General features: G+C 42.8%; 1 protein-coding gene across 2 annotated transcripts in view; it reads right to left on the bottom strand.

The window, feature by feature from the left end:
• Positions 1–26,548, bottom strand: part of slc6a8 (solute carrier family 6 member 8) — a 48,871-nt gene extending 22,323 nt beyond the window's left edge. Inside the window, exons 1-5 of one of the 2 annotated variants that reach the window (XM_023152239.3) lie at positions 24,921–25,002; positions 19,795–19,866; positions 9,611–9,742; positions 6,078–6,348; positions 1,462–1,594 (exon numbers count right to left, since the gene is read on the bottom strand). In XM_023152239.3, the coding sequence (XP_023008007.1) occupies positions 1,462–1,594; positions 6,078–6,348; positions 9,611–9,659 (453 nt within the window). In that variant the 5' untranslated portion in view covers positions 9,660–9,742; positions 19,795–19,866; positions 24,921–25,002. Of the gene's footprint in view, positions 1–1,461; positions 1,595–6,077; positions 6,349–9,610; positions 9,743–19,794; positions 19,867–24,920 lie in introns of both variants that reach the window. The other variant, XM_004568184.4, reaches the window with a different exon arrangement.
• Between the last annotated feature and the right edge of the window lie 483 nt (positions 26,549–27,031).

Genomic DNA, 27,031 nt, shown 5'->3' with positions numbered 1-27,031 from the left:
GCAACTCTTAGCCTGCCATCTGACGGCACCGTGTACAGTCTCGTCATCACAATCCGATGACACACACACGTCGTTTGAAGGTTGTAGTTTTAAAGGAACAGTCCCGTATTTTTTCCACCTTCGTCACAGTGTGATGTGGTAATGACATTTTAACTCAGGATGGTCAGTTAGTTTCAGGGAACAAAGTTTCACACATATTGTCTTAGTTAGGGGACATGGATGACAACAGGAAGCACTAAGTCTTCTCTGTTCGACTTCTTTTTGTAAAGAATTATTCAAACAGTGGCTTTTTAAAGTCAGACAAGATCTCCGTATCTTCAGTTTTATTGCAAATTTTAAAAAAAATAATCTATGAGAATGACTCAATCTGACCTTTAAGGAGAGAGGACACTCTTTTGAAGATGCTAAATTGTTTTAATTTAAAACTGGGAAGATGGTTTGAGGAGTAAAGAGGGGCATCTATGTCCACTGTGAAGGACAAGTGATGAGCAAAGATGGCGGCTTATTAAACAAACCATGAGCCATCTACAGCGAGTCTGAGCACTTTTCCCCGGTGACAGGGATAAATACTGGGAGTCTCCATCAGCTGTTAGTCAAACATCACGAGCCAAAGAGGAGTCCAGCTACTTTCTCTTCAAGCACTCAAGATCGAGTCTATTTCCTGATCGTGAAGCAAACAAATCACCATAGCGACTAAAATGACTGCAAGGGTTCATAAAGGACATTAAACATGTTCCCTTTCTTCCTGCAGCACTTTCTACTTTATGTTTATCATAGCCGTTTCATTTCATCGTCCAACTTACCAGCTTGGCGGCAGGAAACGTTTTGATGATTAAAAATGTCACAACAAGCTGACTCGGTCACTCGAAGGTTAAACTGGAACACATTTTTAACGTTTACTTGTTCGACACGTTTCAGTTTGTGTGTCCTTCGTGGGACTTTTCTGTTTATTCTTAACTGTGTAAACTTTTCCTGGGACACCGACCGGAGTTGTTTAAGTTTTGTGGGTTTTTTAAATTTGTTATTGTGATTTTATTCTGACGTCTTGACTTTGATTCATTGTCAGTTGTGTTAGTTTCCAGAGTGGGTTTGCTCATTTCAGTTCACTTTTGTGCTGAGCAAACATGTTTAGTGTTAGTCTCTTTGGGTGGTATATAAAAGTATTGTAGGGTGTGTTTGATGGGTGCAGAATTTAAACAATTCAGACAAGACAACAATCGATGTGAGACATCGAAGATGCACCAAAGCCTCTTCAGGCTGGATGTGGGGTTTTTTCACATCTAGTTATGATTTTTAATTGGTTTTGGTTCGTTATAATAATCTGGACACAGACTCATTCACATGCAGATGTTCTGATCTGATCCTCAGTTAATAATAATAATATTAATATGTTATATAACAGGGAAGGTGACAAAGTGCTAGACACAGGTTGGGACTCCATTTAAAAAAACAACGTTTTACCTTCCCGGTGGATTTGACTCCCTTCCAGACGCAGAAGTAAACCAGAACCCAGACAGCCATCAGACACAAAATGAGCTCCCAGTTCATCTTCCCCGGTTCGTCCAGACCAGACGAGATGTTCAACACTTTGTTTCTGCGCAGAGAAGATCACAAAGAGCCCAGCGTCAGAGTCACAGAGCAGATCTGTGCTTTCCACGGGAGCAAAAGACAGCTGGCGGAAAACACTGTGCAGATGTTAAAAAAAAGACTAAAGGGGGCCTATTTTCTCACTCACACACACACACACACACACACACACTCTATATTTGGCTGAGAGCAGCAGCGCTTCCTACAACATTCACAGTCTTTTAACATCATCGCCACCTCGTTCCTCAGAGCCGGCGCGCTGCTGACTGACTCGAAACTGAAAATCTAACGAGCTCAGTCATCTGACAAACATCTCTTCACCTCATTAGCTGCTCTGTTGTGTTAATAAGGTGCCAGGACATCATCTCAGGTTCATCTCAGAATGGTTAAAACATACCTTCTTAGTTGAGCCCTGGCTAGATGCAAGGATCTAGAGATTTCAGACCTACCATTTATTAGCTCAAACATCAAAAGACATGAATGCTTTAAAAGTATCAACATCAGCTTTTCTCTAACAGCATGGTGGGACTTTCTAAAAATAACGGAGTCTTCATTAATCCCATGCAAACGTACACCTATCTGGAATAACCCTGACATATTACAAAACAATAATATGATTAATTTCCCAGAATGGAGTTGTAAAGGAATTAAATACTTAGAACATATATTAGAGGGAACAGAATTTATTCCATTTGACAGACTAGTTGAACAATATGGGATCAACAAGACAAGGTTTTTAGAATATCAACAAATTAAATCCATAGTAAAAAAAGAAATTTAACCTCAGTCAAGTTGAATTACAAACACCACTAAGTGCGGCACATTTTCTTACTCTTAAATCCCCCAAATTATTATCTAAAATATACAGAACACTTTCTAAATTAGATGAATCAATATCCCTTCCTACTGCAAAGTGGGAAGCAGATTTATCAGTCAACCTAGACCAAAACTTCTGGTCTCAGATTTGCTTAAAAACTTTTAAATTAATTAAAAATCCCAGTCTGCAATTAATACAATACAAAATACTTCATAGAGTGCACTATACAGGTCATCGGATGTTCAAGATGGGCTTTACATCTTCCAACAACTGCTCACACTGTCAAGGCAATACACCAGACAATTACATCCACGCTCTTTGGTTCTGTCCACCAGTGCAAAAGTTTTGGCGCGAGATATGTGAAGACTTATCAAAGTGTCTGAAATGTAACATTCCAACCTCCCCCTTAGTGTGTTTGTTGGGCAGCTTAGATAATATCACTTCAGAAAAGAATATAGCCCATATGATCTTCACTGCCCTATGCATAGCCAAGAAAACAGTCCTCATGAACTGGAAAAATAAAAATAATCTTAATTCTAACCAATATAGAAATTATCTATTAGATTACATTAGTCTTGACACAGCCTCTGCCACCACATCAGATCAATTGCTCTGGGCCCCTTTTATCAGCTCCATCACCTAGTGGGGGTGGGGGGTCATAGTTTGGTCCCGCCTTCACTGTTGTGATTGGTGAGGGGGTAGGGACAGGCTTAGGGCGTCGGGGGGTTCCCCGGAGGCATCTTCCTTGGGGGGCTCAACCCGGGGTAGCGGTCACGTCCGGTTGGGGGCTCTGTTGGCTCTCAGGTGACTGTTTCCTCGCGGCTGCGTGCAGCGGGGCTAGGGGAGGGTCTGTGCTGACGGACGTGGGTTACTGACCTGGCAACCTGGCTGCCCCTGGGTGGGTCCGGGATGGGCGTGAGGTTCTGGGGGCGCTCCGTCTCTGGGCTGGGGCCCGGGCCGGGCCTCGGGGGCTTGGGTCCTGGTTGGTGTGTTGCCGGGGTTGTGGGCGGGTGGGTGCATGGGGGCCCGGCCCTGGAGCAGGGTGCCGCCGGTGCGTCGAGCCGCCTGGGGGGCTCTTCAACTGGTGGGGGGGATGGTCACATCTTGCAGGAGCTTTCTTCTCTTCAGGAACTCTCTGCAGGAGGGGGAGATACAGGAGAGGTGGAGGAAGATCTCAGCCTGGGCGTTTACCGTCTTATGTAGTCTGGAAGATGTGTGGTTGGTGGGGTGGGTGCAGTTTTCTCTGTGGTGGGGTTGGGTGGACTGTCCAGGGCTCTGTGGAGCCGGGGGGCGCTACTGCACTGGGCCCCGGTCTGATGGGCCTGGGCCCCCCTTCCCTGGCGGGTCGCGGAGGGTGGGAGTGCCTACTGGGGTCAGCGGGGGAGCTGGCCCCAGGGAGGGGTTACCTGCCCCTCCCTTCCTTCCCTCCCCATCTCCAGCTGCCTCCCTCTTCCCGCTCCTCCACAACCACCCACACATGCAGGGCCTTGGAGTAGGGGTATGTCACCAGGGTGCAGAGGAGGCTACCCCCCCCGTCCCCTTCTGGCTGCCTCTGCCTCAATTTTATCCCACAACTTAGACATTCACATTATTCACACTCTCATTACACATACATATAGGATCTTGGGGGTGGGCACAATCACGGAGTCCAAATCACCATCAGGGTGTATACCTCACCCCTGACGTCGTTGCCCACCTCTCAATTTTAAATACACTTAGTCATTGAGGGTTAGCAGGAGGGACCATGCGCTTACCTGCTGCTCCTTGACAGGTAGCTCCATGCCCTCCTGGGTTTTAATTGCACCTTAGAACACATATGCATCAACACTACAATGAGCGGGTGGAGGGAGGTTTGGAGTCTTCCCCCACCCCCATTCTCTGCGGCCTGCTGGAGCGGGAGGGCTAGTAGGAGGAGTTGGCCGTCCGACTGCGGTCTGGGGTGTGGGGCCTCCCTGCTGCTGCGGAGTCGGGGTGGTCTGCCTCTCCCCACCGCAGGGAAAAGGGTAACACCTCCTGGGTCTGGGTGCAATTCCCCCCTCCAGGGGCAAGGGTACCTAGACCCGGTTTGTAGAGTACGCTTGGGGAGTGTGATTGTGTGTACAGCGTCTCTTTATGTCTGTCTCCACGTTGGTTGAGTGTGGAGTGAGTGCATATGAGAGCATGAGGGTGGGAATGGATGTTTGTGTCTGTGTGTGCCTGTATGTCTGTGTCTATATGTCAGGTTGGGTATCAGACGCCACCTCTCTGGGGACATCTCAGGCCCTCCAAGGTTTGGAGGCCTATCTCCACCCACCACCACTTCCCCTGCCGGTGGCGGACTCCCTCAGGTGTCGGTGCGTTGGTGGTTCTTTGTGTCTGGGGGTGGGCGTCCGGGTACACACCGGCTCACTCCTTGGCGGCCGCTTGTTGGGGCCTGGGGCCTGGGGCTCGCTCGGGCCCCTTTGGAGGTGGGGTGCCCCCGGCCTCTCGGCCTAGGGCTCGGTCACTCAGGCGCAGCTGGGGGCCGGCGGAGCTCACGGGCGCGTCACTGCAACTCCCCCTGACTTCTGCTCCGTGGCTGCTGGGCGAGCCCTCATCTGGGACTCTCCTCAGCTCTTTCTGGGACAGTGGCGCGGCTGCCCCTCTGTTGGTCTTCCTTGGTCTCTTGTGTTCTGGGGGCCTCTGGATGTCTGGAGTTTTGATCTCCTCCATACCCGCTTCACACCCTGGAGGACGGGGCTGTGGCCCCCCCACACTCCCTAGCAGATCATTACATGGAGAAACCTTTGGAATGCAAGCATGCTGATCCACACAGGTATGCACACATGGGTATTCACAGACGCGGACTAAAGCTTTCTTGGCTGCTGCCTCAAAGCACACTGTGCGCTGTCTATCTTGCGTGCTGCACAATATCGTTTATTACTTAGTAAATACTTATATCTATGACTAGCTAGTTTATTGTGATGGTGCTTTGTTTTCTCTATTATTATGTTGCTCTTTGTTGTTTGCTGTCTCCTCTGTTTGTTTTTGTTTGTTTGTTTTTTTTTGTTTTTTTTTTCTCTTCTCCATACAGGTGACCCAGGAGTTCTTTTTTTTTTTTTTTTCTCTCTCTCTTCCCCCCCCTTCTCACCGTCTCTTCTCCCCTTTGGTTTTCTTTCTTTCTCTCCCCCTCTCTCTCTCATTCATTCCCCCTGTCCTATTTATTAAAAAAAAAAAAAAAAAAAAAAAAAAAAAATGACAAAGGATGAACTGAAGCTCTGCCATCACGTAATGTCGCATACTGCTGTTTCTGATGTCATTTAAAAAAATAAAAAAAAAATAAAAAAAAAATAAGGTGCCAGGACGACACAGCCTCACCACGAACAGGAGCACATGTGAGCCTTCATCATGATCGAAGAGCTGAAAATAGCTCCAGTGGCCATTAAAGGAGCTGCAAGCTTCACAAGCTGCACATCACATCTGTGAGCGTCTCATTCTCACCTATAACTACAGGACACGTCTGCTGTTATTTTCTCTGTCATCACATTCACACCAACAATGTGTTAGTCCATCTCTAATTCTTACCTCCCTGCTTAGTCTGTGGCTCTCAGCTGCATTCAGCCATTATAACACGTCACAAATACTTCTGTGAATTTTATATAAAACAAACCTCAGTAATAGGAAATAGTTGGAAACATTCAGATTTAAAACTCACTCCCAGAACTCGATGATGGGCGATCGCGCGTCGGCCAGGTCGGCGCAGGTCATGTTGCTGCTGCCGATGGTGATGTTGGCAAAGCTGGCGTTTTTGCAGTCTTGGTGATGGAAGATCTCGATGCAGCTGGGCGTGTTCCACTCGTTGTTGCAGGAGGACCACGGGAGCGTGGCGGTGAAGGACTTGATCAGGTAGTAGAAGCCCCAGGCCAGCACCATGATGTAGTAGGTGTTACAGAAAAACACAATCACCATGGAGGCATAACCCAGACCTGCAGAGGACGAGAGCACAGGGAGAGTTTAGCAGGTGGAAAACAACACGTTTATTAACAGAAAGAGATGAAAGCATAAGCTCATTAAAGCTCTTTGTTTCTATTTGTGCTGACTGGGGTCATTAAAGTCTAGTCACCATTTACAGCTTCTTCTTTTTTTCTTGCTGGTGTATGATGCATAAAGATGCTCACTCATACTTTCTCCTGGTTAATCAAAGAAAATGTGTCATTTTGCAACAGATCCTCACAAAACTGTTTTGGTTGTTTCTTCTGTAAATGCAACAAAGATATTTTCCTAATCTTCTCTGACACTGCAGGGCACTGAGAGCTAGCCTGCAACTGCATGCATGCACTTGACTGAAACATGTGTTATGATGTTGAACTATCCATCCATCCTCTTTTGCTTATCCTCATCAGGGTCGTGTGGGAGGCTAGCCCAGCTACCACAGACTGAGGGGCAGGCTACTGGACAAGTCGCCAATCTGACGCAGGCCTGGCTTATTAAATTCTCTTATCTTTTATACTTTGTAGTTTTTGTGTGACTATTCTGACACACTGTTAAACACTGTTGGTCTTCAGCCTGTATAAACCATCCGACTGCTGCTATACATAAAGTATACAAAGACTGAAGCACACAACAGAACATTTTTGTTTCTATTCTTGTACATTTGATGACTTTCATTGCACAATAAATAATTATTTCATAGAGACTCGAGCTTCTGTTTGTACAAACATTTCTGAGTTTATGCGTGTCAGTAAAATCCAGACTGCACTGTGAATTAAATGAACTCTATCTATTAAACTGAACACAAGCTGAAGGTGGCCCACATCCCAGCACCACGTGTTTTCTTTCTGACGACCAACAATAAACTGAACCACATCCAACACACATGTAACGGTCTAACCTGAAAAACCCACAGTTTCTGTGTGAGGACAAAATCTGATCACACGGGATTTTTCAGTGACTACATACAAACAACAGCAACGTTTTTGCCATTTTTGCTAAAATTACTGCCAAACTGTGCTGAATGATTTTGGGAAATCAAATTTACAGCATGATATTAGTCAGTTTTTTAGGAAAATATGAGGAAAAATACAAAAATTAATCCCATGATAGCCTCTTAACCCAGAGGTGGGGAACTCCAGGCCTCAAGGGCCGGTGTCCTGCAGGTCTAACACCCTGGGTCAACACACCTCATTCAAATGATTAGTTCATTACAGGCTTCTGGAGAACTTCAAGACATGTTGAGGAGGTCATTTAGCCATTTAAATCAGCTGTGTTGGATCAAGGACACATCTAAACCCTGCAGGACATCAGAACTTGAGGCCTGGAGTTCCCTCGCCCCTGGGTTAACAGTAAAGAAATTTAATCTACAGAAAATTATAGAGGACATTGAAAAACAAATGCTAATGTAAAAAATGACAGGTTTGAAAGTAGAGAGAAATGTTTCCAAATCTTCTTGAACTCACAAAGACATAAAAGGCTGAAGTACTCAACCTTTAGGCAGATCAGACGCTGCTCATCTTTTCATTTAATCCAATTCAATTTTATTTATATAGCGCCAAATCACAACATAAGTCGCCTCAAGGCGCTTCATAAAGACTACATAAAGAAATTAGAAGAAAAGGGCTTCAGGCAGAGCTGCAGAATAAACGTGTTTATATCAAATATTGACTTTTCATGTGTTTCCATGCATGTTTGGACATCTGTCTGCTACTATTTGAATGTATTTATTTTATTTTATTTAAGGTCCATCCTTGTATTTTCTAATATATAAAACTAAATCTGCCTGTGATTGGCTCGTTCTTTGCTCTGCTACATGCATCCTCATGCTCCTCCTGCTGCTCCATATTTAGCTCCATTCCTGCTGAGACTCTCAGAACAGATGAATGAGCTGTTGGTGTTGACTGTTGGTGTTGCTCCCTGTAACTGTATCAGACTGAATGAATGTGAAGGCGGAGCTCTGTCAATACTGCACTAAAGGTCAAAGGGAGGCCGGTGTAGTAAAGTTAGCTACTGATAGAGCCGAAGAGTCATGTGGTCTCCTGTAAAGATCAGCTCTCTGAAAAATGCAGTGTGCAAGCGTTATTAAGTGGTACAAGACGTGCATTATTACTGAGAGTGTGTGTGTGTGTGTGTGTGTGTGTGTGTGTGTGTGTGTGTGTGTGTGTGTGTGTGTGTGTGTGTGTGTGTGTGTGTGTGTGTGTGTGTGTAATACTCGTGTTGTGGGGCCATAAATATAGTTAAATAGTCACATTATGAGGACATCATGATAAATGATAAAATTTTATGGTAAAGAGATGTTTATGGTTAAGGATAAGTTGAAGGTCAAGTTTAGTTAAAGGAAACGAGCACATTCACAAATGCACAGTCTGTGTGTGTGTGTGTGTGTGTGTGTGTGTGTGTGTGTGTGTGTGTGTGTGTGTGTGTGTGTGTGTGTGTGTGTGTGTGTGTGCGCGCAGTTTTCCAGACGGGTGTGGAGTCACGTACAGCAGATCTCAGATTACCACCTGCAGATAAACCTCCACAGAAAGCTGAATGTGCGCTCACAGACTGACGTGTCAGACTCACCCGCTCATAAGGATCGGCCAACAACATTTCTACTGACCTAAATCTGACGACACGGTGCCTTTATTCAGTCTTTGAATGTAAAATTCTTAAATATCTTTGGTCTGTTTGTAAAGCCTGACGACAGGTTTGCACTTGAAGCCAACAGAGTCTGCAGCGGCACACCCAGGACTTTTTTTTCCCCAGTGGGGGATTTTAGGAATAACGAAATCTTCAGAAATTAAAAACAGGGAAGGAAAACTTATGAGATGCTTGTGATTGTGAACAATCGAACCATGACTGTATTTATGCTCTGTCCTTTGATCTATGACAGACATTCTGGTTTTCAAACATTTCTGTAAATTTAGGTCCAACTCATCTCCTTCGTTTGGATTTTAAGGCTTCTGCAGCTGCATATCTCATTATTATTCACTGAAAAGCATGACAATGCAGTGATTAGCAGTGGAATTTATAATCTGATCAAATCTTATAATGGTAATAAAAAAAATAAAAAAAACACACACACACATTGATACACAGCAAGAAAACTTCCCATGATCAGATTAATGGGCCAAATATTCCAAAGGCTACGCTGCAGAGGTGGAATTATAAAATTTCACTTAAAAAAAAAAAAAAAAATGTAAAAGTAGTTAAAGTCCTACTAAAGTGTTTTGTTTTGGTAAATGTAAAGTCCCACTTTGTGGCGTACTGCACCTTTAAACAGCGGCGCGATGTTCCAGACGTTGATGCTTCCCGCTTTCATGAACTGACCGAGAGAGATCTCTAGGAAGAAGATGGGGATTCCTCCAACGAACACAATCAGCAGGTAGGGGATCAGAAACACACCTGTGGGAGACAGAGTCATCGGTGATGACGTGTTCAGGGACGTTCAGACATCTGAAAACTCTAACCGTTCTGTTACTGTTGCACAAGAAAATCTTCTTCAAAATCAAGAGTTTTCTCACAGCATGTAGATGCGCTGCTTATTATATAGTTTCAGTTTTCCTGTTCATGAAATTTCAGCAAAAACCTGCAGTTCTTCTAACAGCCACCTGAATGGGTCAGTACGAGTCTTCTTGAAACCCTCACAGTGGAAGCATGTTTACAGCCTCACACACAGTTTCAGCCTGCGTTACATCTGCACAGTGGATGATTTTTTTTAATAACTCAAAGACTTTTGTGATGTTTGCCTTATTGAGCCATTTTATTCCATAGAGCCGTTCGGTTTTGTCATAATCACCTTTTCCCTTCTATATTTATATTTTTATTTCTGGAGTTGCTTTATTAAATTATTGCTTTCTGCTTAATTGGACTTTCTTTTATGGAATTTTAAACATATTTAACCTTTTGATTTTGTCGCACTGGATTTTATTTAACTGAGATATAAAAAAACTAAAGCGAATTAGAGTAACTTGTGTTTAGAGCTGTTGAGATAGATAAACTATCTTGTTTGATTATTTCACAAGTTTCTGACCTAAAATAAAGACTATGACTATTCAGTCATAAATAATTTGTTTCTACTTGAGATTCTCCAAATGTTAATGTTTTAACAAAAAAGGCAATAATCTTCTTTAAAGTTATTTTGAATCAATCAATAAATCTTCATTTCTGCATGTTAGGCTCAGCTGCATGTCTATAATCATAAAATCAAACAAAATTATTTTGCTTCTCAAACATTTTAACGACTAAATCTTTCATTTGTTTTCTTTTGAGCAGAAATCGGCTCCTGTATGATGTTTTAATGTGACTGAATGAAGTGTAACATGAACCGTACATGTTAGAATCACATTTTAATGCTTTGGCAGTGATGAATTATTGATGGATCTAAAGAAACAGTGAATGAATGAGTTTCCTCTCCTTCACTCTGAACTGCAGCGAGAGACATGAATGAACAATTATGCTTCCTCTTCACTCTCTCGCTCCGACTTTGGTATTTTAATTGGCGTGATGGTGGATACACACACACACACACACACAAATATATATACATACACAAACAGCAAGGGGTAACTGGGTCACACTGCCACCAGGAACTGGTATGAATGGAATCAAACTGGCATGACACTGGAGGGGTGAGAGAGAGAGCAGGGGGCAGAGAGGGGGGTGCTGTGTGCCAGCAGTTACATAACAGCGGCTGCCATTACGCTCTCAGCTCTTACACAAGGAGAAAGAGGGGTGGCCACTATCATCATATCATAACTGCAATGTTAAGGGAACAGCTCAGTGGTACTTTATTATGTTTACAACCAGTGTAGATGCTTTCTCCCACAGCAGCACTCTGATGGCAGCCACAACATTAAGTTTTTCCATTATTTTTCACATGAAATTGAACCCACAACATTAAACATTATTCAGATGTTTTTCCTGTCATAACAGTGTTCAATATACATGTGGTTAAAGTTTTAAACAAAGAGGAGGGTAAAATAAACTCCCTGTGAGTCACAAGATCAGTTTTATGTGGAGGTTTTAGTACTGTGCAAAGGTAGCTCGAGTAGCACGTGCACCTTGAGCTGATTTAGCTAGATCAGGCACAGCTGCAAGCTTCTTTGCAACCCACTTTCACCCCAGCTACACCTGTTATGTTGCATCTGATGTAATCAACGTGCATGGAAGTGTGGGAGATTTCAATATTGATCTTCCTTTGACTTTACTTGCAGAGTGAAATAATAAAGATGCACAGTAAAGAGCAGTGAGGGAAAGCTATGGTTATTGATTATTTATTTATAGCAGTTTTCCCTTCAGAGAAATCACTTGGTGAAAGTCGTTGAATGAATAAGCCTAATGTGATTTACTACATCTTTCAGTAGTCTGTTTACTGCTAATTGGACCATTATTTAAGATGAAAACAAAGTTTGGGCTTGATGTGCCTGCAGTAGTTTCTGATAAGAAGAGCAGCGACTGAGAACAGAGTGTGTGGAGAAAACACTGGGTTGTGTTCATTTACAGGAACGTTAGAGGGAAGCCTTATCAGAGCAGATTGAATGTTGTTCTTAATTTGTTTAATAAAATAAAGAAAACACAAAACTTCCAACTAGAAAGAGGTCGTGCAAGAGCAACGGGACCAAAACTTAATGCTACCCTTCAGTTTTTGGCCTCTGGTTCTTTTCAAGACATAATGAGGTTTTATGTTGTCCCTCAAACCTTTGCAAATATTTGACTTAATGACATTTAAACTGTCAGCACCACTGACTGTCCACGAGATTTTCCTCAGCTCATTGATCCTCATTGGAAATGGAAAGGTGGACATGTCTTTTTTTTTCCCCCCAGAATTCTGACTTTAATTTTAGAATTCTGGAAAAGAAAAAACAAAAAAAGACGTGTGTGAAGGTTCTCAGTCATCCGGGTCATGGTTGTCTAAGGAGCTTGAAAGAAAATGACTGGACTTCTTTCAATTTCATGAAGATTAAATCTTAATCCTTAATCTTGGATTTTAACAGTTTTGTTGTTTAAGTTAAATAAACAAGTCGCGTTGTCTAGCTGTTTTGCACAAAAACATATTGATTTCAGATTCTCCACCCATCAATCCTTCAATCGTCTTCATAAAACAAAAAATATTAGTAAATATTGAACATTCAAGTTCATAGTAAACTCTTTCAGTTTGCCGTCTCTCTATGAAGAGATCTGAAGTGCCACCTAACTGTACGACCTTGATCAACTGTTCTGTCCAGGGTGTGCAAGTCTTTTAACCAGACCAGCCATCTTTTAAAGCAAAGCACGGCCACTGATTCGGTTTTTACGGTAGAGCTTGCTATAAGCCAGAACAGGAGCAGGTAATGTGAGGTAGTGAGGAATTAACCTGGGCTGACTGCACCGTGCTCAGCTGCTACAGTTACATCATTCCAGGTTATGTCACTTAAAATGTAACCTGCCTGTACAGCTGTGAGACAAACATGAGAAAACCCTGCCTGAATAAACACACCTCAGGTCATTATATTTCAACATTAAAACCTTCATTATAAAAGAAAAATCATAAAAATGCAATTGTGGATTTAGCCTGATTGAATACCTGCTCATTAAAACAACAAATATTTGAGTTGAGGTCATCTTTAAATAATAATAATAATAATAATAATGCTCTAGATCGTTAAAAAGCTGTAATCATTGTGTCCATTCAGAGAATAATGCCCGTATGCTTCGTACACACACATACAGTGGGGCAAAAAAGTATTTAGTCAGCCACCGATTGTGCAAGTTCCCCCACCTAAAATGATGACAGAGGTCAGTAATTTGCACCAGAGGTACACTTCAACTGTGAGAGACAGAATGTGAAAAAAAATCCATGAATCCACATGGTAGGATTTGTAAAGAATTTATTCGTAAATCAGGGTGGAAAATAAGTATTTGGTCACCTCAAACAAGGAAAATCTCTGGCTCTCACAGACCTGTAACGTCTTCTGTGAGAAGCTTTTCTGTCCCCCACTCGTTACCTGTATGAATGGCACCTGTTTGAACTCATCATCTGTATAAAAGACACCTGTCCACAGCCTCAAACAGTCAGACTCCAAACTCCGCCATGGCCAAGACCAAAGAGCTTTCGAAGGACACCAGGAAAAGTATTGTAGACCTGCACCAGACTGGGAAGAGTGAATCTACAATAGGCAAGCAGCTTGGTGTGAAAAAATCAACTGTGGGAGCAATCATCAGAAAATGGAAGACATACAAGACCACTGATAATCTCCCTCGATCTGGGGCTCCACGCAAGATCTCATCCCGTGGGGTCAAAATGATCATGAGAACGGTGAGCAAAGATCCCAGAACCACACGGGGGGACCTGGTGAATGACCTGCAGAGAGCTGGGACCAAAGTAACAAAGGTCACCATCAGTAACACACTACAACGGCAGGGAATCAAATCCCGCAGTGCCAGACGTGTTCCGCTGCTGAAGCCAGTGCATGTCCAGGCCCGTCTGAAGTTTGCCAGAGAGCACATGGATGATACAGCAGAGGATTGGGAGAATGTCATGTGGTCAGATGAAACCAAAGTAGAACTTTTTGGTATAAACTCAACTCGTCGTGTTTGGAGGAAGAAGAATACTGAGTTGCATCCCAAGAACACCATACCTACTGTGAAGCATGGGGGTGGAAACATCATGCTATGGGGCTGTTTTTCTGCCAAGGGGACAGGACGACTGATCCGTGTTAAGGACAGAATGAATGGGGCCATGTATCGTGAGATTTTGAGCCAAAACCTCCTTCCATCAGTGAGAACTTTGAAGATGAAACGAGGCTGGGTCTTCCAACATGACAATGATCCAAAACACACCATCCGGGCAACAAAGGAGTGGCTCCGTAAGAAGCATTTGAAAGTCCTGGAGTGGCCTAGCCAGTCTCCAGACCTCAACCCCATAGAAAATCTGTGGTGGGAGTTGAAAGTCCGTGTTGCTCGGCGACAGCCCCAAAACATCACTGCTCTCGAGAAGATCTGCATGGAGGAATGGGCCAAAATACCAGCTACTGTGTGTGCAAACCTGGTAAAGACCTATAGTAAACGTTTGACCTCTGTTATTGCCAACAAAGGTTATGTTACAAAGTATTGAGTTGTATTTTTGTTATTGACCAAATACTTATTTTCCACCCTGATTTACGAATAAATTCTTTACAAATCCTACCATGTGGATTCATGGATTTTTTTTTCACATTCTGTCTCTCACAGTTGACGTGTACCTCTGGTGCAAATTACTGACCTCTGTCATCATTTTAGGTGGGGGAACTTGCACAATCGGTGGCTGACTAAATACTTTTTTGCCCCACTGTATGTGTTCTTCTATCACTGTGAGGACCCTGGCTTACACCATGCATAGCTAGTATTCTAATCTATAGCCTAAAAATAGGTTTGAACCCTCAAACAGCTCAACTAAATGTTGAGCTTACATATTTAAAACTGTATATCCACAGATGTCCACACAAATGTCCTCCGGAAAACAAAGTCACAGTATCCATCATTCCCTAAAAATGTCTGTACTTTTAAAAGCTGTTCACAATGTTGACAAATGTCCTCGCAGTATCTAAATCTACATGTCTACAAGATTTGTCCAATTTTCACCAATGTCCTCACAATGATTGGAAAAAAAATGCTCACAATAGCTTAAACTTGATCCCCACTATTAAAAAATATCTATCACTATCCAACAAGGCCTTTGATGTAAGGCCTTTTCCAAAGATGCCCTCACTTTCTAAAACTGTCCACTGTGCTGACAAATATCTTCATTATCCAAAACCGTCCACATTTTTCACAAATGTCCTCATAATATCTAAAACCTCCACTGGTCCTCACAATGACACACAAACAGGTGCACACCACCAGCTCTCAGAGTGAGGCTGCTTCACATGCAGCTCACATCACCGCTGATGACGTATGAGACGCACGACAGGTTGAATGACGCAAGCCCGAGTGAATCAACGTGGGTTAGCGAAGGCCTGCTGCCGCTCATAGTCAAACACTGTTCTGTTGTGTTAGCCAAGGTTAACTTAGCATGAAAACACACAAGCTGCTAGTGAGTCATGACTGCAGAGAGAGAGAGGATGGAGGAAGGGGGAGGGTCGGCTATGCCAGCAGCTCGCTAAAAATTCCCCCCCCCCCACACACACACACACACACACACACACACACACACACACACACACACACACACACACACACACACACACACACACACACACACGGTCAGAGCTAAGTGGTGTAATGCTGTTAGCTCATCAGTAACTCAGTGTTAATGGGATTACAGAGTACTATAGCCTCATCACAGTTAGCTGCACTGAAACACACCAACTTAACTTTGCATTAAGCAATGTGATAATAAGATGCTTCATTTCAATTTTAAAGTTCCAGGCGTTTGACGGCTCCAAAACATTTTTACAGATTGTTTGTACTCTATTGGCCAAAACTCAGATTACGCATTAAAAAAAAATTATTTTGAAGGAAGACTGAATACAGTTTGCAGGAGATGTGCAGTCAGATCAAAGCGAAAAAGCTTTTTGAGAAAATACCATTAGAAGAAAATTAAATGTATTATTTGAACAATTATCAGCATTGAGCAGCTCGGTCGGTTTAGTAGATCCAGCTAGCGAAAGTAAAGTTATTCTAAAACAACAGTTCGATTTTAAATCATCTTCTATGGAGATTCTGATTTTCAAATTGAGTTAGAGCTGCCGCAGATAAATCCCGATCAAAGTAAGCTGGGCTGAGTTTGTCTGTCAGGTCATTTAGTTAGCTGACAATGAACCGCCGGTCAGTGAGAATCGATTTTTCAGACTGATAGCATCAGAGATGGTGGAAGTCGCCAGCAGTGCATAAACTAACCAATCTGACAAGATTCAAGAGTCCTACTGACGAGATTCTTCAGTCCAGCCTTCTACCACTGATGAGATTCTGTCGTCTAATCTTTGGCTAATGACAAGATTCAAGAGTCCAGCTTTTGACTACTGATTAGATTGTACAATCTTGCCTTTGACCTCTCTGTATCTAGAATATAATTCTAGAATCTTATTTTACCTTGACATTTAGCCAAACTGATGATAACCCACAGCAGACACACACATGCACAAAACTGTAGCTACACATGGAAACACATTACCAAAATGTTAGAGGCAGACATTATGTTATGTCGTTGGGAAAACATCAAAGAAATGTGTAAAGTTTGTATAAATGCTTATTGCTCGTTGCATGAAAGTCACATGTTGTGTTAAAAAAATACATATTAGCTTTTGTGCAGTTGTTTGCAGTTCAATCAATTACCAAGATTTCAGGATGATTACATGAGTAACCACAGGACTGACAGTTAAAAGGTCCAACGTGAAAAAGGGCATAATATCACCCTGTGCTGTGGTAGCGTCACCTAACGTGTCCCACACGTGGTCAGTTCAGAGTTGAAAGTAAGTCAGAAACAAATAGAGCCACAGCTGCAGTTACCTCGCTAAGCTGCAGCGCTACAGTTAGCTAGCTAAGCTGGTTAATCCGAGGTAAGTCAGTGGGCTAAGCACTGACGTGCTGAGGGACTGACAGACTGATAACAGGGCTAATGACAGAGCAGGAGATTCGTCATTGCCCTGATAACTTCCAATTCGTATCTGAATGAATTGTGCAGGTCTATGTGTCTCTACTGTTCACTAACACACCTGAGAAAAAACACTCCAACACTCTTAATCTGTGATTGTCTGCTGCTATGTTGACCTTTTAGACAAACATTTAAACTTCCATCCATCCAGCTTGTCCAGGGTTTCCCAGGCCAGCCGAGAGATATAATCGCTCCGGTGTGTCCTGGGTCTGCCTGGGGGCCTCCTCTCGGTGGGATATGCCCGGAAAACCTCACCCAGGAGGCGCCCAGGAGGCAGCCTCGTCTTCAGCTTGGTCTGCTCAAGCAGCTCACTGTAACATTTCCATTAGTGATGTGGACCATCTCCTCTTATCTGCCATGTATGAGAAAGGGCAACTGTGTGAAAGCAGCTTAAGTATCATCCAAATCGGCCTCATTACAGGTTTATGAACTGTTATTCAATCTGCCAACTCACCGATAAAAGGTCAATTATTGTGTGAGTGCAGATATTATGTTTGCTACTTAAATAAGGCTCAGTAACACGAGAAGTGGGAGTGACTATAGCAGGCTAAAATCAAATAGAGATAAGCCTAAATTCAACTGATTTTCCAAACTGCAAACACCAACTGATCAAATATTTTTATTTCTGACATACATGAAACATTTCAGTGAAACATCAGTGCCGACGTTTGGTTTGTCAATAGAAACATCCTGAACACGTCTGGTAAAAATGTTTTGGGTCTCTTTCACAACTGTGACATTTCTTATTATTATAGATTTTGTTTGGAGGTTAAACTAGTTAATACAAAAAGAGGGAAAGATATAGATTATTATTAAATAATTGCACATGACTTAGTGAAAGTATATAATATACATGCTCACATGGAAACAGTTCATTAAAATAGGAATATAGATTTTATCCTTGTAGTACCTGGTCCAAGTATCATTAATTAGCTCAAAATTCTCTATAGCTGATATCAAACATACAAACCTCCAGCTAATTGACTCATCAGTCACTTTGATTGCATAAAACTACACACACAGTGAGATAACAGGTTCCTGTCTACTTGCCAGGAGCCTCAGTGACATCACACAAACACTAGCTGCCAAATTCTAACCTCAGCTCGGCTGAAATTAGACTCGCCCACATTAACTGAGCAGAGAGAAAGATCCATAACATGACTCAACGAACAGCTGAAGGCCGTAAAAAAATAAGAAAAATATTGTAGAAATCAAATACCAAACAATTCTGTGTCTAAATCGAGGTTTATATGAGTTTCATAAAAAAAATTATAAAAAGTCCTCATCACTGATGGAAGTAATTTCTGTACTGGACCATCAAGACCACGTTGAGCCTTTGGAACATCCTGAAGAAATGTTCAGGATGTTCAGGATTACTACTTCTTTCAGGAAACTCTGACTTGCACGTTTCAGGACTTCAAAGAAGATCATCCTAAAAGTCCCTCCATCTGCAACCACTTCAAAAGTGAACATGAACATTTTAACTATTCTATTCAATACAGTTTTGTTTATAAAGCTTAATCAAGCTTAGTTGTAAAGACTCTACAATAGCACGGAGAAATCATCAACAATCATATGACACCCTATGAGCAAGCACTTAGTGACAGTAGGAAGGAAGAACTCCCTTTTAACAGGAAGAAACCTCCGGCAGAACGAGGGAGGGGCGGTCATCTGCCGTGGGGGTGAGACAAAGGACACATTGTGGAAGAGAGCCAGAGATTATTCATAATAACTATTGATTAAATACAGAGAGGTGTATAAATGTATAAACACACAGAGACTGAAGAAGAAACACCCAATGCATCATGGGAATCCCCCAGCAGCCTACACCTATAGCAGCATAACTAAGGGAGGACTCAGAGTCACCTGGTCCAGCCCTAACTATATGCTTTAGCAAAAAGGAAAGTTTGAAGTCTAATCTTAAAAGTAGAGATGGTGTCTGTCTCCTGAATCCAGGAGAGGAGAGGAGAGGAGAGGAGAGGAGAGGAGAGGAGAGGAGAGGAGAGGAGAGGAGAGGAGAGGAGAGGAGGAGGAGGAGGAGCAAGCTCTGTCAACAGGATTAAAAGATTACAGGCCACTCCTGTTAATCTCAGGTCCACGTGGTGAGAGGGATGATGATGTCACATTTGGCAGGGAAACACACCCGCACACAAAATCTGTATCCAACGTTGACTTCCGACCCTGACACCTCACCAAAAAAAACGTTCCCATGGAGACATGAAGCAGAGCAGGAACAATCACTTCTGATCAGATCAATCAGACTGCTTGACTACAGAGCAGATCAATACTGCAGTAACTGGAGAATGGTCAAATAAACAGCTGACCTCCCTGTTTCCAAACAAGCTTAATTATGCAGTTTGTTTATTATTCCAGGGTCTTTTCCAGCATTTGATATGTTGTTTATTTATCAGATATACAGAGTTTAAATGATTAGCAAATAATTGCATTTTGCAGGACCCTTGGAAAACCTAAATGTTCCAGAAAAATCTTTCTTAGGTTCTAGTATAATCTCAACCAACCTTGCAAATGCTCCCAGGACCACCAAAAACCACAGCAGCACCATTGGAGGCCTTTGGTTGAACCCTGGGAGAATTTCTAGGACTTATGGAGTCTCAAATCAACAGCACCCTTAGAAAACCATCAAGAACTCCTGCAACATTTTCACTGACCTTTCCAGGTCTTCTGCCTTCAACTCAATGTCCTTCTAAAATTAAAACACTGAAATGTCTCGTATAACATCCGCAGCATCCTCCTCAATGATCTGTGGAAGCTAGAAGTCATTCTTTGAAAGATCCCAATGGTACCCTGGAACACCTTCAAGGACCCTTGGCACATTTTCACTGACCTTTGGTAAGTCTTTAGGCACTCGGAGAATCCCCTCAAGGATCCCGGTACCCTCTTCTTAACCCTTTCAATTCTACAGAAAGAATTAGAGAAAGGGAAGTCATAATATTCATCACCAAACTGAACCTTGAAATGATCCACTTCTCATGCACACAAACGTTCACAAACAACAGCTTGGACAAAATGTCCTCGCTGAGAATATTTTAAACTACAGCCGGTCCTCTCAAAGACAGAAGAGGCGCACACAGACGGACGAGCGATCTGAAGGACAGAACTGATCTGTGAAGATGAAACTGAGCTGCAGGTCATTTTATAATCACTGAAGCAGAGAATGATAGTGTGTGTGTGTGTGTGTGTGTGTGTGTGTGTGTGTCCTTGGTAGGGTGACTGCAGCATGAACACGCTCTGCAGGATAATAAATCTAAGTGACTTGGATTTATTGGACAACGAAGACAGAAAGGACAGAAAAGGATAGAGGACAGAGGGAATGAGGGAAGGACACAAAGGAGTGAAAGGAAGGATGTAAAACACAACATTTACTCAGATAAAAGTAGAAAGTAGCCTGTAAAACATTTTTATTTAACATATAGAAACTTTCCCTTACTGATAATGGAGGAAACTGCCATTTGTCCCTTTTTGTCTAACTCGATGACCGTTCATCTGATCCACTTTAAACTAGGCAGGTTTCTCTCTGGGGACGAGGGTGAGCTCACTACCATATTTGAGGTCGTTCGGATGAGGAGTTTTCTCATTTTTGCTAAAAGTTTCTCATGTGACCGTTATCTGTACTAGAAATTCTATTTAATGCTTTGCCAAGCCTCTTAACATCCAAGATTCACCTCATTTCACCTTCAGTCATCTTAAACTGACCTAACTCTAGCTAACCTCAACCCTCAACAACAAGATCTTGAAGCAGTGTTTTTAAAAAAAAAAAACCAAAGGCTGGCCGAACAATTGTTTTATAAAATTTTGTCTGTCTGATGTAAAACTCAAACACGTATCTCACAAAGATATTTGGGAATATTTAATTCATAACGTGTGTGTTAGCTTCCTGGATGAGCGATTCTGCACATCAGCGAGTGTCTTTTTAGCCGACCTCTTTTTGAAACAGGAACTTTGCGTTTGTCTGCATGTGACACGTTTATGGGTCGTCCGGATACTGTAGCTACAAAAACCTGGCCTTAGTCTACAGCTTAGTCTACGCAACAGCAAATCGAGACGAGATCAGTTATGAATATTTAACCTTCTTCCTCAGAACAGCTTTAAAAGAATAAAGCGGAAAAATTGATAAAACAGCTACAGACCAGACTGTAAAGCTGAATGAATAATTTAACCAGATACTGTTAAAGATTAACAGGAGGAATAAACAGCAACAAATATTTCAAACAAAAAAAGGAGAGCTGCACATGTTTGCAGGGAGTGTCACGCACTAACACAAAATACTGCATGTGCGCATTTTCCCATAGACAAGTTACAACAATGAGCGATTCGGCTGATTGATCGTGAATATGCAATAACATTACAAGACCGTCCGGTTTACAGAAATGACACAAGAGCACTAAGAGAGCGTGAATGGCGAGGGCCGATGTCAGCATCGGTAAAATGGAAATCTAGTGTAGCACGTTAATCTTTTTGTGTCTTATAATGGTGTATACCCTTGTGTGTCCTCGGGTCAAAAATGACCCCAGGTGTATGGCAAACAAGTGTATGGGAATCCCGAGGACATTACAAGGATTAACAAAATAATCCGATCAAAGAAAGCGTTTATGCCGATCAATGGCTGATGTATTGATTTAAAGTGTCGAGATGATCCAATAGAAACTAAAGCTGTTTCCTAATTCATGTGAACCATGAAACTTTATTTTATTATTATTACCTATTTGATTGAAGCAGAATTGGCTAAAATCCTTCTATAAACTGTAAAAACTTGACATTTTATTGTCTGTTCATGCAGTGTGGGATGTTTGCAAAATCGCCTCCCGAGGTCTTGTTGTGAAGTTTGAAGATGATCCATAAAACATTATGGGTAATATAAAGTTTTATGTTGGCCTTGACCAGATTTACACCCAAATTAAATCTGCTCGAGCTGTTATTGATAGCTCATAGAAAATTTAACCGTGATATCTTGAAAACTGTGGATGTTAGACTGTGAACGAACAAACGAGCAGACAGAAGTGATTGCATGGCCCCTCCCTTCTTGTGGAGAAAACAACCTTTAGGAAAATCAGGTCTTTACAGTTTTCAAGATTCAGCTTCAACACTGATCACATGTCCGCCTGATGGGGACGTCTCAGAGGTGCAACGTGTGCATAAAGTGCTGATTGCACATCTTAAATCAGAGTCAGCGACTAAACACAGGAATGATGCGTTCAGACCAAACGCGATGGAGCGTGTGTGCAGTGCGTTTACCTCGTGTTCTGATATGAAATGCTACACCGTGATTTGCATGCAAGTTACAATAATCAGCTGAAGGTGCACAAAGTCACCAGGTTTACACACAGAGTGAAACAAACTAAATGTGGAGACGTCATCTGAAATTTTAATGCATCCTACAAAATAAACCATCTATGGAGGTGACAGGTTTGGCTTTTTGTGTTTTCTTAGGACAAATGAATGTAATTTATCTTTCTCTGCTGACTTGCTGAACAACATTTGGTTTCGTGGCCTTTTTGACAGTCTTCTTAGACTCGCACATTCCCTTTTTAAGCTATTGTTTGCCATTTTCTCTCGTTTCCTGATTGCAAAAGTCAGAAGAAAGAAAGTTAGCCTAAAAGGGAGAGGAGCTAAACCAGGGAGTGTGACAAGGACCAGTATAAGGCAAAGAAGGATGATTTTGAGCAGTGAGTCACACAAAGCTACTCTAGCAGTTAAAATGTTAAAATGAGCTGGAAATAAAAACCTAACAGGTCCTGCTTAGAGTGTCTCTGGAATGCTTTTTTTCATTAACAATCATGTTACTAATTAACCTAATCAGCTCTGAGATGTTCTACCTGGTGTTTTTAATCATTACACAGCTTTTACAGTCTTCTGTTGAACCCTGTGGCTTCCATTAAACAGTTGTTAACACACAGTCGTCTCTCAAAGACGAAGGCAATAACTGAGGCTGCTGACAAGGCTGAAAAAGCGCCAGAATGATCCTTTAACTTTGGTTTCAGATGTGAAGCAGGTGACCTTTACAGAGTCACATGACGACGGTCTGCAATGTGAGAGCTGAACTTCTTCTCTTCGCTCTCTGTGATTTAAGCCTGACCTCCTCCTCTCTGCGAACATTCAGACCTTTCCCGTCTCTCCTCCTCTCCGTCCAGCTCAGACTGGTCGACTGTGTGAACGAGACCTTTGCAGGTGAAAGGATCCAACTTTTTTCTCCTTTCTTTCTCTGCTGCTAAAGTTCAGCTTTGACAGAACAAACAGAGGTGATGAATCCACCTGCTGACACCTCCTCTACTCCCAAAAAACCTTCATTTGAATTAAATAGTTTTTAATTAAACTGGGAGAAAAACGCCTAAAACCACATCTGTAAGTGTCCAACGAGCCCAAAAGAATTCAGTTTGGAGTGACTTAAAAATAAAGTAATCAATTGTAATCAATTTATAAATCTATGATCAAACAAAACAGAAAACGAAGCTTTACAAACTTTTTGTGACTTTATTGATATACGTTTAGATTATTGATTAATGCGTCTAAAATTTGAGGATTTGCTGAATTTTAAAGCGCCTGAGCTCAAAGCAACTAGATTTCTTTTAAGATTATCGACAGACAGTCCTGGTATTTAAATACCAGTGCAGATGTGTAACTGTAACCACCACTGGATGTGAGGCTTGGAGATTCCTGGGTTTATCCATGTTTTTGAATCATTTCTCCTGTGATGCTAATTCCTTTCTTTTGAAATAAAGTTCCTTTGAATATAAGTCTTGCTTTCCTACATTTCACTGAGTCTCTTCAAACTGGAGAGAAGGTGACAACGTGCACGCAGGCGTCCATGCCCAGCCTCACGTTTACAATGTACCCTGCAGCAGCGTGCAGGAGCATCAGGCTCAATAAAAGTCAGTTAACTCGAGACACTCACACACACACACACAGTTGTATTATATATGGTAAAAGGCATCACGTGCAGTAACAGTATCTCCCTCTATGCCTGCTGTGGTTCTTTTCACACACACACACACACACACACACACACACACACACACACACACACACACACACACACACACACACACACACACACACACACACACACACACACACACACACACACGTTACTGTGCTGGAAGCTGATCGGCTGAACCTGCTGCTGTCACTCTGATCAATAACACACATGTCGCTGCCACCATCCAAACACATGCAGCCAATTATGTCACTGAGAAACTGAGTCCAAGCCTCTCTACAGCAAACCACGCCCCCTGGTATTTTAGCTCCTCCCCCATCAGCTACAAATTTAATTATTCAGTAAAATAATCTGAGATTCAAACAGCTGGTTTGACTGACATAAGGAAAAGTTCGGAAAGGAAAAGTTTATTTTTGATGTTTTTCAGCTCCAGCGCCACGCCACAGTTAGACTGAACTTCCTGTTCTGTCCTGGACTCACCTGAAGGTGAACTGAAACCTACACTGACCTGTGAGGAGGATAAAATTCTGGATGTTCTCTGACATCAGCACAAACACAGAGGAGGAGTCATTTTGGGGAGTGGGATAATGCTGGCCCACCTCATTTCTAAAGTGAAAAGACTTTAAAGCTTTCATTTTTCTCTTAAGCTATTATTTATCTTCTTTGTACAGCTTCAAACATGCAGCATGTGTGTTTTAATCCCTAAAAAATGTCTGGTGGTGTCCAGCCTTCGAATGTGAACTTTTAAAAGTGGAAAATCTTCACACCCATGTACACAAACGTGAAGCTGTGGAAAAGATCTGCTTATAAAATTAAAATAAGCATTCCCGTTCACATCCAAGAGCACGAAAACTGGACAGTTTGTATCCACAAGCACAAATCTAAGAATCTGTGCTTGTGGATACCAGTAAAAAAGTGTCTGTCTCACTGGTTGTCTCACAGCAATCTTGCAGAAACCATTAGGTAAAGTGAGGATGTGCACATGCCCCGTACAGGTGTGTGTGTGTGGTGCATCTCACCTCCTCCGTTCTTGTAGCACAGGTAGGGGAACCGCCACACGTTTCCGAGTCCTACAGCAAAGCCCACGCAGGACATGATGAAGTCCATCTGTCGCGTCCAGGTTTCCCGCTCCTGGTAACCAGGCCCCGCTCCGTTGACCACACCACCTTTTTTGTCCTGTCCAACACAAGCAGTGCCCACCACTCCACCAGCGACGCCTGTCCCCGCCACTGTCAGCGGGACGAGGCTGCCATTAGCGGCCGCAGGGGCATAACCACTGCCACCGCCCCCATTAGAGAGAGTTATGGGGCTCTTTTTGGTCTCTTCCAGGAGAACCAGAGAGCAGGAGGAGGCTGGAAGAGCCTGCTTCTCCATCATTCACAGAATGGGAACCAGTCAGGAAGTGCTCCAAATATTCAGCCTCTGTATCCCCTTTAATTCCTGCAGGTTTTGTCTGCAATATCTCTTATTTCTGTTCAGGTGTTTCCCCACAGTTCCCACTCAGGCTAGCAGTCAGACCAGTAGGAATAGTCAGCAATGGTTCCCACTTAGAATCCCTTTATTTTCTTCAGATTTCAGTCTTTTTAAATCACTCCTAAACCCAGACACCAGTTAGATACCAGAAGGAATAATCAGCTGTGATTCCCACTTTAGAGTGTTTTAATTCCTGCAGATTATAATCCTTAAAGTCAGTTTCTCAGTCCAAAAAGCACTCAGATACCAGTCAGCAAAGGCTGGGTGGTGTTTTCCCTTTAATTTGGCTTTTTGTATTTTTAGAAGTCCCCAAAACTCAAGTCCAAGCAACCAGTCAGGTACCACATAAACCAGTAAAACACCAGTCCCCCTCAGCGTGCTGTTATTTTGAAGGTTTTGTCTCTTTAAAGACTGAGTTATTCTTCTCCTTTTAGTCTCACAGTCTCAGTTTTCCACACCTCGTGTTCACCTCCTCTCAGACTCCCACTAAACCAGCCAGCTGCCAGTTACAGACCAACAGTCACTCAGAGACAGCGGGTCAGGACCTTTATCCTCGGCCCCTCTCACTCTTCCTCACTCACAACCAGAAGAAACGTGATTCTTCCTCTGTGCCGCCGAGGATCCAGACTGTGGTCTTTTATTTATGACGCCAACTCTTTTTCAGATGATTTAATAATGTTTTTATTTTATTTTAATTTTTTTTTAAAAAGGAGGTCACAAATCCAGAAAGTCTATTGTTTAAAAAAATGGGGGGGGGGGGTCTCGAATTACAGGGGTTTAATTTGAAAAATAAAATAAGAATAGAAATAAAAGAAAGGGAATTACACCGACGATCGGACAGCGACCTCAAAAACAATCCACGAAACACTTGAATGTGAGTCTGAAGAATCGCATGGGAACAGAGAGTCACGGAGGAGACGGCGGCCTGCTGGAAGACAGAGAGGACGGCGGAACCGAGAACAGTCCTATTATTCCCCTAAAAAATAATCAAAAAAGAAAAAAGAACCGGAGCTGCTCACGACTTCAGTCCCGGCGGCGACGCAGACTGTGGAGGAATTGCAGCAGCAGCTCCATCCGAGGAGGAAGAGCGCGTCCGGACCGAGGAGAGTGCGTCCCGCTGCGCAGAGCTGTCAGAGATCCCGGCGGAGTCGGTATTTAAAGTCTGTCAGTCCGTCAGGGACCAGCGGCTTTAAAAGGAGAAGCTGCCGCTCTGTGTGACGTCACGACAAATACCACGCCCCCCGATTGCCATTCCTCCCCTCTCCATCTCTACCTCCCTCTCTCTCTGACTTTCCTCCTTGTCCCCTCGCTCTTCTCCCCCTGTGCCCTCTCTCCTTTCCTCCTTCCTTCCTTTCCTCTTATCCTCCCCCTCTCTTTCACTTCTCCTTCTTTTTAACTCCTTTCTTCCCTTCATATCTTTCTCACCTCTTCTCTTCCTTCCCCGTCGCTTTTTCTCCCTCTTCTATTTACCCTCTGTGTCTCGCATCATTTTAACCATGTAACCGTGTTCCTGGAGGAGTCTCTCAGATTAATTCACATCCCAGACGCCACATTTCTCGTGAAGATTGAGTGATCTGTGGCTTAACCTGAAGCTGTCAGCACCAAACCTGCAGCTGGAAAAAGCTTCAGGGAGGAGAAACTAGTGCAAAGGCTTGAA

Source organism: Maylandia zebra, linkage group LG20 (genome assembly GCF_041146795.1).
Source record: "Maylandia zebra isolate NMK-2024a linkage group LG20, Mzebra_GT3a, whole genome shotgun sequence".
Lineage (NCBI taxonomy): Eukaryota > Metazoa > Chordata > Actinopteri > Cichliformes > Cichlidae > Maylandia > Maylandia zebra.
This window is presented reverse-complemented; position numbering and strand designations above follow the sequence as displayed.